This window comes from Passer montanus, unplaced genomic scaffold (genome assembly GCF_014805655.1).
Source record: "Passer montanus isolate IOZ18808 unplaced genomic scaffold, ASM1480565v1 scaffold5, whole genome shotgun sequence".
Lineage (NCBI taxonomy): Eukaryota > Metazoa > Chordata > Aves > Passeriformes > Passeridae > Passer > Passer montanus.
This window is the reverse complement of record NW_024369929.1, coordinates 6,242,383-6,256,125: the sequence shown is the minus strand read 5'-3', so window position 1 is coordinate 6,256,125 and position 13,743 is coordinate 6,242,383. Positions and strand designations below refer to the sequence as shown.

General features: G+C 40.0%; 1 protein-coding gene across 1 annotated transcript in view; it reads right to left on the bottom strand.

Annotated features, from left to right (window-relative positions):
- MYO5A (myosin VA) overlaps positions 1 to 13,743 on the bottom strand; it is an 87,317-nt gene that overhangs the window by 8,265 nt on the left and 65,309 nt on the right. The window contains 10 exon segments of the mRNA XM_039722992.1: positions 574 to 663; positions 1,868 to 2,022; positions 2,427 to 2,573; positions 3,624 to 3,717; positions 5,534 to 5,608; positions 7,180 to 7,378; positions 9,212 to 9,292; positions 9,824 to 9,924; positions 12,091 to 12,099; positions 13,321 to 13,548. Of these exon segments, the coding sequence (XP_039578926.1) occupies positions 574 to 663; positions 1,868 to 2,022; positions 2,427 to 2,573; positions 3,624 to 3,717; positions 5,534 to 5,608; positions 7,180 to 7,378; positions 9,212 to 9,292; positions 9,824 to 9,924; positions 12,091 to 12,099; positions 13,321 to 13,548 (1,179 nt within the window).

Here is a 13,743-nt window from a genome sequence, read left to right as displayed (position 1 = left end):
TGATTGAGGCAAATGCTAGGATTTGCTTTTCAACTTTAATGTCCACAGCATCTGCTACCTTAACTCAAAATTTCAGGTCTGTGACACAGGAACAACTCTGCCAGCTTTCTGGAGGCAAGAGTTCCTCCCACTCCAGCATGGGCATTTTCACCTGGCCAGCTATGGTCAAAAGCCCAGTCAAGCTCAAAAGAGGAATTGGGCATATCACAGCCTCCAAACATCAACTAGTCTGCCATACTAAAAGCTAAAAGGCTTACTATGTCCCTTTTGATAGGGAGTGCAGTTAATCATTGCTAAAAACCATAATGTTAGCTGCCAGATCCTCCTGCTTAATCTGAGCTGGCCCTTTTGGGAGCCCAATGTCATCTAGACCCTGGGTCCCAGCCCGCAAGAAAGGTAAGCTGGTTCAAATCTTACATCCCTGTGCCTTTCCACTGATGCTGTCACCATCATTCCAAAAGGTCCAGCCATTTTAAGAGACTATGACTAGATCTTTTGTACAAGATTTGCTAAAGAGCAGTGCTGACGACAGTACTGGAGAGCAAGAGAAACCAGAATAAGAGCACTGCTTACCTCTTCTCCACTGTACTGCTTCAAACAGTGCAAAAATCGGCAGGTGTTCGACAGCCAGAAGGACACTGTCTCAAAGTCATCTCCTCTTTTCTGGAGATAAAAAGAAACACACTTCAGCACAGACTGGCAGAAGAAATAAAACAGAATGCAAGATATACAACTAAATGGCAAGATATACAACTAAATGCTTAAAGTACACTTTCTAGTAGATCCTCATTATGATGTTTTGCAAAACTTTGTGTTACAGTAATGTATTAGGAAAACAAGGGCTTTGGCAAAGTGCCAATTAACACCCTCCCTCTTTTCCTTAGTATTTTTCACAAATATGAATTCCTCCACAGAGATGATCTTTCTGTGCTTTACAGACCCATCCTAATTGCTCTGGGCAGAAATCAAAGGGCAGTGTGACTGTATTCCCAAAATACCCAATGACTCTTGTGAACAGCCCAGTGGGGAAGACTGGAATGATACAAAGCCAGCAGGAGGAGCAGGAAACAATTCAGTTTAATGAATCCCACTTATATCACAACAATTCTGGCAGCCTGAAATGGAAAATGAAACAAAAACAAAAACCCTTCTCACTAAAGAATGCAGGCTTGAGTATATGCTGAATGGTTCTACAGCTCCACAGTGTGCACTTCTTTCACTTAAAAATGTTCAAAAATTCCTATGGATATCTAAGCTCCTGCAGGATTGTTTACCAAGTATTTTTTCAAAAATTGTAGTTTGATTAAGGGCCTGGCTTTTGACACATCTCTCTCATTTAAAAAATAAAAAAACATGTAAGCATAAAACATGTTCATGTCTTAATAACGCCTTCAAGATACACCTGGGCTGAACTCTCCCAGCCAACTCCTTGAAAAGACTTTGGGCAGTAACATATTATCATCAGTGTAATCTGTAGGTGAAGCAAATGAGGAATCTGTTAACCAAAACTGCAAATGAAACTGTTTATTTAAGTGCTCTGGAGAAGATAAACAAAGACTCACTCTGCAAACTCTGACTACATCCAAAACTTTATAAGCTGAGCTTCATAGGAGGGAGCCTACTCAAAACAAAAAGAAGGTAGTTCTTTTCCCATTAATTCAATGCATCTCTGCTGCTATAGGGATAAAATGCCAGCAATATAATTTGTTATTTTTTTAACACAGCTCTTGGGATTTTAGTGGCAGTTCACTGATGACAAACCCAAAGCCAATTCAATGAAAGCCTTTTCCTCATTCTCCTAACATAAAACCAAAAGCAAATTTAAAATTAATGGGTTTTTTTTTCTTAACTAAGCAGACTAACTAACCTTTAACACTTTTTTGATGCCATTGATAGTGGAAGTCAACAACGACCGCACTTTCTGGTCATCATTAAGGTAATCTGCGTGGCGCACACACATGAACAAAATATATGCTGGGAGTCCTGGAATCAGGTTGACAGCTACCCCACGTGGTTTCAGCTCTTGGGAAAAACAAACACACATTGTCTTGTTAAGTGTCAAGTCATTGGAAGATGTTATATGAGGTAATTGCAACCTCCCCAGTTAATAGCATATACATGTATGGATATATATTTGGCCAGTGAAAACTCAGAGCAAAACTAAGGGCCATTTTCTTGGTAAAAGAACAGAATAAGAAAATATAAGTGCTTGTTTAAAATATGCAGGCATGTTAATATGTACTATACTCATCAGGAAGGACAATTAGATTACAATACACATTTAGGAACTGTAGATAAACTGAACACTGTCAAAACCAAAATAAGCATTCCTAATTTGCGTTTCCTAATGCAAATTCTGTCTTTTTATCATTAATTTTTCATATTGTGTGGAAGCAGAGAAGGCCACAAAGGAGAAAGATGCTTACCTAAAATAAGATTCTTGACAAGTTTTTGTTCATCCTCCTTCTTGTATTCCAACATCCCTTGGAAGTCCTTTTCCTTCCGTGGAATGTTAACTGGACGAATAGGTTCATCAATGATTTGTCCAGGTGATATGTTCTCCATCTGGCCCACTTCAGAGAGAGAATGGAAAGAAATATTACATTTTCCAGTGAAACTAATACATGCCAGAGACATTTCTGTAACATTCCTTAGGAAAGTCCTGGCACCAGCAGGACAGGGTAGAGAATATTAAGAGCAAAGCTGAGAAAACTCATTGGTTGAGAAAAAGGTGGTTTAGTAAGAGAAAGAAAAGGGGTTGGGGGGACAGGAAGCAGAGCAGAGGCAATCATCCATGATTAACCCCCACCCTGAGGGAACTGATGTCCAGCCAGTCTCAAACAACAGCTGCCTTGTGTGGAAAATCCCCTCCTGTGGTTCCTGACATTAGGAGGTGCAGCACATGGAACATTGCTCTGGCCAGCTGTCCTGGCTCTGCCCTTGTGCCCTCCCACCTCAGCTTACTGAGGGGACAGAGTAAAAAGGAAACCTGACACTGTCCAGCTCTGCTCAGCAGTAGCCAAAACACCAGTGTGTCCCCAGCAGTGTTACAGACTCAAATCCAAAACACAGCATCACACAGGCTGCCATGGTGAAAGTTAACTTTCCCAATCAGACCTACTGTATCTAAGTTAATCAGGCAATAAACGCAGACTAAACTATATTTTCAGGAGCATTTTCCCACTCTGTATTATGTATGAACATTACTGTCATCTTGTCCAGAGAAGTAACTGAGCAATTTTGTAAGATTTTTTTACAAAACCACTTAGTTAGAGTAACTAACCTTCACATTCAAAGGAAAACTGGGTAACTCATTTTTGCCTGGTTCATATTTAATACTGCTTTTCTCTTGGCAAAACCAGATACTGTCTTTGAGTTCACAAACACTGCAGGAAACCTTCCTTTATGTTTGAATACTTTCTGCCTTCAGAGAAACATCAATCTCCTTTTCTCATCTTCTAAAGGTTCATAAAGGAACACACAGAGGTCTAAGCATACATCCTGTTTCTGCAATCAGCAGAGGCTAAGGCTACTGAAGACCTCACAAGTGCTAAAACAGATGGGTATGATGACAACCAGACCACAAAGTAAACCAAAATCTTTCTCTCAAAATATAAAAGTACCTTCAAGTTCACCAATCTTCTTAGCAAACACTTTCAGCTGCTTCTTTAACTTGCGAACAGTTTTGTCCTGCTTTTCCAGCTGCTCCATTAAATCCTGTAAATTCAAATAAGGGAAAGATTAAGATATGGGGACAATCCTGGACCATGTGACAGAGACAAAACCAGTGCTGTTATAGAGTTACGAGGCAGTGAGGAAAGCTGAACAGAAGTGCCATCCTCTGGCCGAGGGTTGCAAGCTGGTACACTGCCTATAACACAAGCCAAATATTGCAAATATTATTAAGTTATATGCAGCATTCAAGGCAAAGCTCATAGGCAGGCAGATTCTGCAGACGCTCAGAATGAGGTCAGTTCATACAGCAGAAGATATTTTGCTGCAAACACATCTCCCTAATGGCTCCTCCCTGCTCTTCCAAATGCCTCACGCAAATTATTTTCTTTATTATTAAACAGCTATTCCATATTTTTGCATCATTTATTCCCGTCTTTATAACTGACTCCTTATTCAGACCTATCCATTTTATCAGAGGATGACAGAGAAAGACCTTAACTTGCACTCAAATTTACCAAATCAAACATCCAAACACCATTTCTTGCTGTCATCACATTTCCTTGCACTGAAACTGGTTTTCTACATGTTTTTATTCTGTACCTGAATAACACCTAGCACCTAAAAGTCCTATTCTTTTAATAAACTGTATTTGTCCTTCAAGGGAACTCTCCCCAGAAATCTATCTTTGAATAGTTCTGTCTCTGATGCAGTACATTCATAAAATAATTGTTTCATTAAAAAAGGGAAAGTCATCCTAAAGAAAGCAAAACCCCAAAGCTCAAACAACCTGAAAGCCATTCCAGGTTAAGTGTTGGAAAGCAGCTTAGAAGAAAAATCTCCCAAGCACAAGGATTATTCTAGGCACTGGTAGGAACATAAGGGATTGTGAACTCCCTGCCTCAAAAGCATCATCTGGGAAACTACATCTCTTCTGAAGTACTGAAAAATTTTAGTGCAGCATGGGCATAAACCTTAATCACACAGTAAAAGAGTTTACAAGCTGATACAATGTACTTGAGCAGTAAGATATTAGGCCTGTTGACAACAGAATGGAGACCATGCTTCACATCTGAAGCACTGTTCAATTTCACAACAGAAATCCTATTAATAACACTACATACTTGCTGTCAGATAAATCAATTTCTCCTGAAACTAACAAAAAGATACATGTAAGTTCGACAGACTGTTTTGAATGTATCAGGGATGGGATATGATTTCAGAACAACCTCTATGTGAGAATGAATAAAGTTTTTTCTATCGTTCCTCTAAACAGATTTAACAGATTTCATATCTCATTAAAATCTGGAAACTCATAAATTATATTCTTTCAAGCTCACATATGGTGCTGTCTTTAATTACTGTGAAAATATTATCACCAATGTAATTCTTTATATTTTGCATTTCTAAAAAATATTAAAATAAGAATAAATCCAGGCTATGACTGGATTGCTGGCATTATTCACTTTGGTAAGGATCTGTATGATCAGTCCTCTAATTTTCTGAACTGAATCTAACTGTATCAAAGTTTCAAAATAAAGAGTAGTTTTGAAAATTGAACATCTTTTGCATCATGTACCTCTTTTCTAGGGCAGTATTAAGTAGTATTCAAAAAGAAACTGCTTTGCTCACAGCGCAAGGCTCGTATTAGTAACAAAACTGTGCATCAAAAAGAAACACAGATTACACAAAGGACACTAAGACTAACAAAAAAAGCAATGAAGGAAGTAATTGGCATCGTGAAGCTCTCTGCAGGGGGATTTCCTCTGAAAGGGAGAAAAGGAGACAGCCTGCTTTTCAATTAGTGCTTCAGAAACAGCGACCGAGACAACAGAAAACAGGGTTCACGTGAGCTACATACAATCATCCTCTTGTAAAGGGAAATCCGGTACAACTGATACTTCTTGGGATCATCTGCATACAACTCCTCATAAAACTGCAAAAATAGGGACAGGATTGGTTTTCTCCCTCCCTCCAAGCCACTGAAACTTCAGTGAGCACTCTACAGATTAAATCAGAATACAACAAGATCAAGAATCTTCTGCTTTTAGGTAGTCTAGGCCTTAATTGTGTTCATGCCAGCAGCTCTCAGAGAGAAGCTGATGTAGGTGAGTTGCAGAACAGTCAGATCTTTTAAAAATGGGCTGTACCAGGACTGTGAAAGCATGGAATACAACCTTTGTGAGAACAGGGACAGCACATTTTCTTATGCTAATCAAGATGGGATTGCAGTGAACACTACAATTCTGACATGGCATCTGGAAAACTGCAAATTGTTTCCACTCCAGGGCTAAGAGTGGAACTGAAACATACCCTTGGCTTGGAGTGGACTTGCAATACTCAAACATCTGACATGAAATACTGAGGAACGAGTCTATATTTAACAAGTAAAATTACATTCGGTGTATTTGAAAACAAAGAGAACTCCTCTGGGATATAATTACATGACTGTTTGTTGTCTTGGGAACACAATGTGATGAGTAGGTCTCTGGGGGAAAAATGGCTAAAAATTGTAACATATGACTAAGCAGCAGGAGGGAGCTGCTGAGACAGAAATATTTGCCATCTACCTTTGTGAGAGACTGCAGATGCTGGGGCAAACTTACACTTTTAGCCAGTTCTCTAACATGTATCAGCTGAATTATCTGATACTTTGCTCAAACTCTTTGGTATTAAGACAAGAACCCAACAGTGATAACTTCTGTCATGTACATTAACAGGAAACACTACACCTTGGCTTGTTTGGAGGAAGCAATGACACTCACAGCCAGGATTTGTCTGGCTGAAGTAGCTTGGCTTCCCTTTACCAGTAACAAGCCAAATATATGCCAACTCAGGTCTCTCTGGAAGATTTCCCCAGAAATGAAGTAGCTCACAAGGGTGAACATACTCCTTTGTAGAAGAAGGCAGGGAGTTTTGCCCAATCCTTCCTTCACACAAAAATGTTGTGCAGTACACACATGGAATACCAGCTACTAGCTAAGTGACTTCTAACCAAGTTTCTTTTTATGGAACTATTTATTTTTTCAAAACATACTGAATAGATGGAGCTTGTAAAATGGTGCATTATCTGTGTAGCTTCAGGCAGGGAAGAGAGAAATGAAAAGATAAATTACATCAAATAATTAAAGAATTACATCAGAGTTTTTCAATGAAATAAACAAACTAACATATTTCAGGGCAATATGAATAATGCCCCTCCTTGGCATTATTAGTTTTATGACTTCCCTGGATATCAACATTCTATTTAGCCAGGACTAAACTCACCAGCTGGAAGCTGGGATCCACAAGCTTCCTCCATGCCCCAAACTTCAAACCAATCTCCTGAAACATGATTACTTCAGGAGCAATCACAAACCTCTCTCTCCCATTAGCTTACCCTCCAGAAAACCACCACCCCTGTGCAATTTTTTGGCAGGAAGCTGCCATCTGAAAAATGATAAGAGCCTGGAGGTGTGGCAGGTGTGTGTGTGCCCGTGCCTGCTCCTGCAGCCTCCCTTCTCTTACCAAGTTCTCATTAGTGAGCCGGGTGATCTCGTGCTGCAGGCTGGCTTCGATGCGCGCCTCGGGAGGCAGCTGCAGGTTCTGGGCCAGCAGCTGCTGCTGCCGGTTGTTTTCCTCCTTCAGACTCTGGATCTCACCTCGCAGCGACTCCAGCTCGTTCTCGTGGCTCTTCTTCTGCGACTGAAGCTGAGACTCCAGCAGCCTGAGGAGGGTGAGCAACAGTTTGTGTGAGCACGCTCGAAGTTACATCCCCGGTTCTCAGAGGGAGTGTAAAGCTTTAGCTGCTGCTCAGGAACAATTAGCCATGGCTTGCAAAGGAAAATGAAAAAGGCAGAGTACTCTTTAAACCCTTTAGTATGCCTTCTAATTAAATTAAGCTTGCATGATCAAAAAGTGAAGAGAGAGAAGCTAATTGTGACACTGCCCTGCATTTCCTTTGACTGTACAGGGTGCCACTGTGGCAATAAATGTGAAGTTAAGTCTTCTCAGATTGACTGAAGGGGCTTTAAAGAGGTTTTACCTCTAAACAAATCAAATATTCCCAGATGAAGATGACACTATGTTCATGTAAGTTAGCACATTGCAACATTAACAGTGGAAAATATTTTTAGAGTTAACTTTTTCAGTCAGAAACCATTTAATTGCAAATGCACGTGGATAATCTTTATTTTTGCATTAAACCCAACATTTTTCAGAGGGTTGTCCTTAATGCATAAAAGGTCAACAACAGAATCAGACTCAGGACTGAAATCCAGGAGCTTTACCCTCACCACTAACTTGTTCCTTCCCCTTGGGCACATCACATCTCAAGTTTTTCTCATTGTGAAGTGGGGATAACACGTACCATCCTCCTGCCAGGCAGTGCTGGGGGATCCACTCCTGCTTGCAAGGCACTGTCCAAGGGCTCTGACTCATAATTTTGTACATACACAGGAAATGACAACACTAGTGACTACCGGTGTTCAATTAGACAATATTTCAGGGTTTAAATATGCATAAGGCAGGAACACTTATTAGTAACCAGACTGATGAAGCACACAAGGGCAAACAGTCATTCACCTGCAATGCTCTGCCATTTAATATAAAACTTCTTGTCTTTACAGTGCCAGGAAAAGAGGCAAGAGAGCAAACCAACTCCCATCCTGTCTGCTGCAGAACACTTGCTCTAGGTTAGATCTTCACAGGGTTACACAACAACGTTAGGGGTAGAATGTGTTAGCACCAGAAAAGGAAAGACTTTAGTTATAGCAGTCATTGCAAAATACCACTTTCTGTAGTCACTGCTACCAAATGCATTCACTGGGGCACCCCAGAGGGCTGGTGCAGGGAATTAGGTGTCAGGGCAGGACTAGGAAGCGTTTTGGAAGTCAGGGACACCAACGAGCACACAGAGCCAGAGCACCCCATGACCAGCACAGTCCTTGCACAGACCACAGTGGTCCCACTGGGGCTTCAACAGCACCCTGAGGAACTAAAGATTACTTCTCTTTTGTGGTTATTTTGTGACTTACAGTTTGAATTTGGCATGAAGAGACATGGGAGAAGAATGTTTGATTTACTGACCTTGAGACACAAGGAGAGTAAGACCCATTTCAGTTTGAAGTTTAGGAGTACACTGATGCTACTTAAACAATAGTTTAATAATTACTAAAATGATTGTACTTCTTTAGGCTGAAAAACTGTAAGGAACATCAATTTTGAAACCTGGAGTAAAGGCACACAAATAGTACATGGCTACAAATACTTTCCAGCTGTGGAGCTTCTGGAATTTTACAGTCTACTTTTGTGCAAGAATTCTTATGAATTACGTATTGGCTGTTGTGCCATCTTAAACTTTTTAAATTATAAAACCTGACAAGTAGGAAGCTTTGAGGAAACTCCTTAATTTCTAATTATTTGTGTTGAATTTTTTTCTTACTGTTAAAGCAATAGAAGTACTGTAGCTAAAGCAAACCCATAGCAAGGGGCACAGTTAGCTAGAAAAGAAGATGCAAATGCAGGAAAAAAAACAAAACATTCTGAGAAGTCTGGTAACCTGTTGGCTTGTTTTAACCCTTCATAAGCCAGCCAAAGTTCTCCGTCCTCATTCAGCATATGATAGTCCTGGGGAGATTGCCTTTCAAGAAAGGTGTTTAAAAAAATACAAGAGATATATGTGATGGTGATGAGGTGACATGGCAAGGACATTACACACTATATTACAGTTACCATAAAAGAGAAACAAAAAGCTCTAAAATTAGCTAATTACTTTTCTTGTTTATGTGTTTTTCTTCTGCATGATGAAATTCAGCTCTCAGTGACAGCCCAGCGGGTTACAGCATTCTGTGCTGTTACAATAAACACATTGCCACAGACTATTGTGACCACTGAGGTTCAGAGGGTGACAAACCAGCCTGGGGAATGGCACCCAGGCTGGGCCACGCAGCAATTAGAGGCTAAGAAGATGGAAATCCAGAAAGCTGGATTTTACATTTCCCCATTATTTCCAAATCCTTTCAATACTGCACACTACAATTTTACTAATGAAATCAAATTAAAACCCCAGCTATGAGTGTTCTCTAGACACACATGGATGGAACTGACTCAACACAATATACACAGTGTGTCACAGCAGACCCCAAGTGATCACAAAATAAAGAACCCATACCTGTTTGTTTCCTTCAGTCCAATATATGCCTGGGCTATTTCTCCTTTGTCTTTCATCTTCTGTACATCCTCCAAGAGGATTGTGGCATCTGTCATTGTATGCTGGAAAAAGAATGATAATTTCCAGTAAATTTAACAACATAACTGCTCCTTGAATCCATGTTTTCTTCATGTGCAACACTAATACTTGAGTAGCCACATTAAATAAGTGTGGGTACCTGAGCAAGAGGTTGGTCCATAATTTCTGGGTCCATTTGGTTTACCTTTTAAAATTAATGCCTACAAAACTGTCAACTATTGGTCTGTCTAGTAAGTTCTTGGAGTCTCTGAGGTCGAGATGACCCTGAGATGTCAGAAAGTCCCTTTTTCCCAGCCCGATGGTCGAAGGAGGAGTTGGAATTCCTCGGCTCTGGTTCTCAAGGTTGTTTATTTTCTCTTATCTAATATATTCTTTCTCCAACATGTGGAGGTCTGTCTGGCAGGTCGGTCTGCGGCAGACTGACCGCCCTTGGGGCGGTGTTATCTTTTTATACTAAAAACTACGTGTACTTTATTTACAATAATTTTCCAATACCTATCACCTATATTAGACAGTCTGTCTCTAGTCTAAACCAATCCAAAAGTGCCACCATCACAGCAGATGATGAAGGCCAAGAAGAAGGAGAAGAAGGACAGACCACACCCAGATTCCTCCATCTTGCCTCCTAAATCCCCATTCTAAACCCCCAAAATTCTAACATTTCACCCTGTGACAAATTAGCTATCATTCTACTTAAACTCTCGTGGCTTGTAAATCTTCACATAAAGCTGGTAGTTTGTTCCATGGCCTAAAATCAAAGCCACAGGTGTTTTTGATTGTGTGCCAAGGTCTCTGAGCCCCCTGCCAGGGGCTCGAGTCAGCCAGGGCAGCCAGAGGAATGTCCTGGGTTCCTACAGTAAGTGAGTACATATGTTAACCTCTTTCCATTTGTTCATCACATAAAATGAACAAAATAAATTTCACAGAATGTTGAATTTGCATTTTATTCAAATTATCAGGAACAGCTGCTAATACTAAAACTGACGCAGCATAACTTTGCCAGCTTAATTCTATTAACATTTCTTAAACATAGCATTACATGGAGTCTTTCAAAGCTCAAAAATAAGAACTATTTCTCACTCATGTATTTTAAATACTCTGTCAAAGCAGAAAAGAATTGACAAGGGCTTGAGATTTTCTACTTTAGATAGCATCATAGTACCATTTTGTTTCAGTTTTGGATGTTTATTATGACACTTTTGCTTTTTCTTCAGTAAAACTTGAAATACTTAAGCTGTTTATAGTCACCTTGGCCAGTCTGATCTGAGTCATTGCCATGGAGTACCACAGGACTTTAATGAACACAAGAGATGGAATTCTAACATTTTGACTTTCAAAACAAGCAGATGCTGTTTTCATGAGCACAATTTTGAAAAGTATTTACAATAACAGCTTTGAGGACAAATGATGGAGCCTAGTTCTCTATGTCTAGTATGATTTGTGTTATCCAATATGAAAAACAATAAAATATGTAAGCTCCTCAAAGAATTATTCCAAACATCTTTATGAGAACTTTGAGGTTTTTCTACTATTATTTTACTACAGAGTAACACTGCTGTATCTCACCTGCCAATCTATCAAGCTTCAGCAGTCTGAACATCTATAATTTAGAGTCAGATCAGTTTTTTATACCCTTACACGTATACAAGTAAATTTCCTAATCAAACATTCAGCAATTCCCATCCATATCTAGAGATGACAATGTGAGCCCACAATGTTTCTTGCTTGCTGAGGACAGCAAACACTCTAAAGTAAGGTACTTCTTCATACCACAGACACTTAAATTGTTGTGAAACATAGGGGTTTTGCAAGTTAACAGAGGGCTGGTTCCCAGATCACAATGCTCCCTGGATCACTGCCCTTACCCCTCAAACATACTCAGCAAGAAACATGATGGAGCTGACTAGACCAATTCCTAAATCCCTCCTTTCCTATTCAGGTTGCCATAAACCAACAGTTCAAAACTGTTAAATCTGCTTGTTTTGAATTAACTTGTCTCCTGTGCAAAGCATGAAAATGGGGATGCAGAGGTCACAGAATCAAGGGAAAAGTTATTCAATAATAGCAAGATAAAATGCATGATGTAAATGTAGGCTACTTAAGAGGCAGGTTAATGACAGCTCAATATTGTTGAGGGTTATTTTAGCATTTAGAAACTCTGGTTTGTAACTGTAGAAGAAAATGTGTACCTTATCCTCCTGGCAATCAAATTGGTAGGCAAGAAAGAAGAGAAACAAAACATTAAAAAATATGTCTTTGCTGCAGCTGCCCAACCTGAAAAGCAGAAGCTATCTGCAAACTGGCTGCTGGCCATCCCACAGGTCACCTTCCTATTTCCCTCATGCTCAGCCACTGTAAAATCAACACTTGCATCCCACCATCGCTGAGAAAGTTATTGAAAGATTCACTAAGTATTTCTTTACAATGTTCTAAATACTACAGGAAAATGTGGTCTGTTTTCTTTACAGTCAATCATTTAAAACAAGACTTACACATCTTCATGCACCACAGATTCCCAGTTTACTTAGGACAAATAAAGACATAACTTTGCAGCAGCAAAGATGACATATCTGTTCATTCCTTGCTGCAGTTATGAAAGACAGGATAGCTCAGTTCAGTGGAAATTACTAGTTCCTTGATTTACATGATACCTTTTCAGGTTGAATGATTCTTATTTGCAAAGCTATTACTTCCCTAACTATGTCATCAGAGCTTTTTATGTGATGTGCATTTCAGTGGTTGTAACCTGCTCTTCTTTCTACAAAAGCACATAGCACCCATCAAGCAATAATATGGATTTTACATATCCTCAGAGGTTATCTTTACAAAATGTTACTGACTAGCAATCATACAGATGTAGAACAAACTGTACTATTAATTGAAAGGAATTCCTGGAGAATTTCTTTCAATTTTCCAGTCCAAAGGCACTAGAGAAATGACACAGCTCCCAATGAGAATCATTTATGCACTGTTAAAGGGGTCTAGGGGGATGTTATCTTTACAAAATGTTACTGACTAGCAATCATACAGATGTAGAACAAACTGTACTATTAATTGAAAGGAATTCCTGAGAATTCCTTTCAATTTTGCAGTCCAAAGGCACTAGAGAAATGACACAGCTCCCAGTCAGAATTATTTGTGCACTGTTAGCGGGGTCTGGGGGGATCAGACCTTTTGTACAGCCTGTACATCTTCACATGAGTGCTGGCAGAGAAACCCCAGACTGGCTGATTAATACAAACTCCTAATTCAGACTGCTGTGATTTGTGTACTAACAATGGACCTGTGGATTACACTTAGAACAGTTTCCAAACCTAGACTACTTTCTTCCGCAATTTCAAGCAGGCTGTTAACAAATAAAGCATGTTAATGATGTAGGGTAACTCTCCTACCCAGTGCCCCTGCTGAGTGTGATTTACCTTGGGCTGAATTGCCTCTTTCTGGCTGACAAGCTGAGACCTCAGGATGAGAACTTCCTCCTTGCGTACTTCGAGCTCTTCGCTGACCGAGGTCAGCTGGTCCAGGAGGACTCTGTATGCTGGGGCACCAGGAGCAGTCACCTCTGGAGCTCGTGTCTCTGTCAGGGCCTTCTGCAGCTCATTCAACTCATTCTTCAGTTTTTTGTTCTCAGATTCAAGCTCTTGACGCTGCAAGAAAACAGGGACAGTTCTGTCACCCAGCAGCACTGCAACATGTCTGTAACCCACAGGTACAAAACTGGACAGAAATGGTAAAAATGATGTGTAGCTGCAAGAAATCCATCAATCTCCCCTGTATCCCTGACCTCTTGACTATGGTCAATGTGGCTGGGAGGAGTTCACTAAGACTAACCTTTTGCCTGA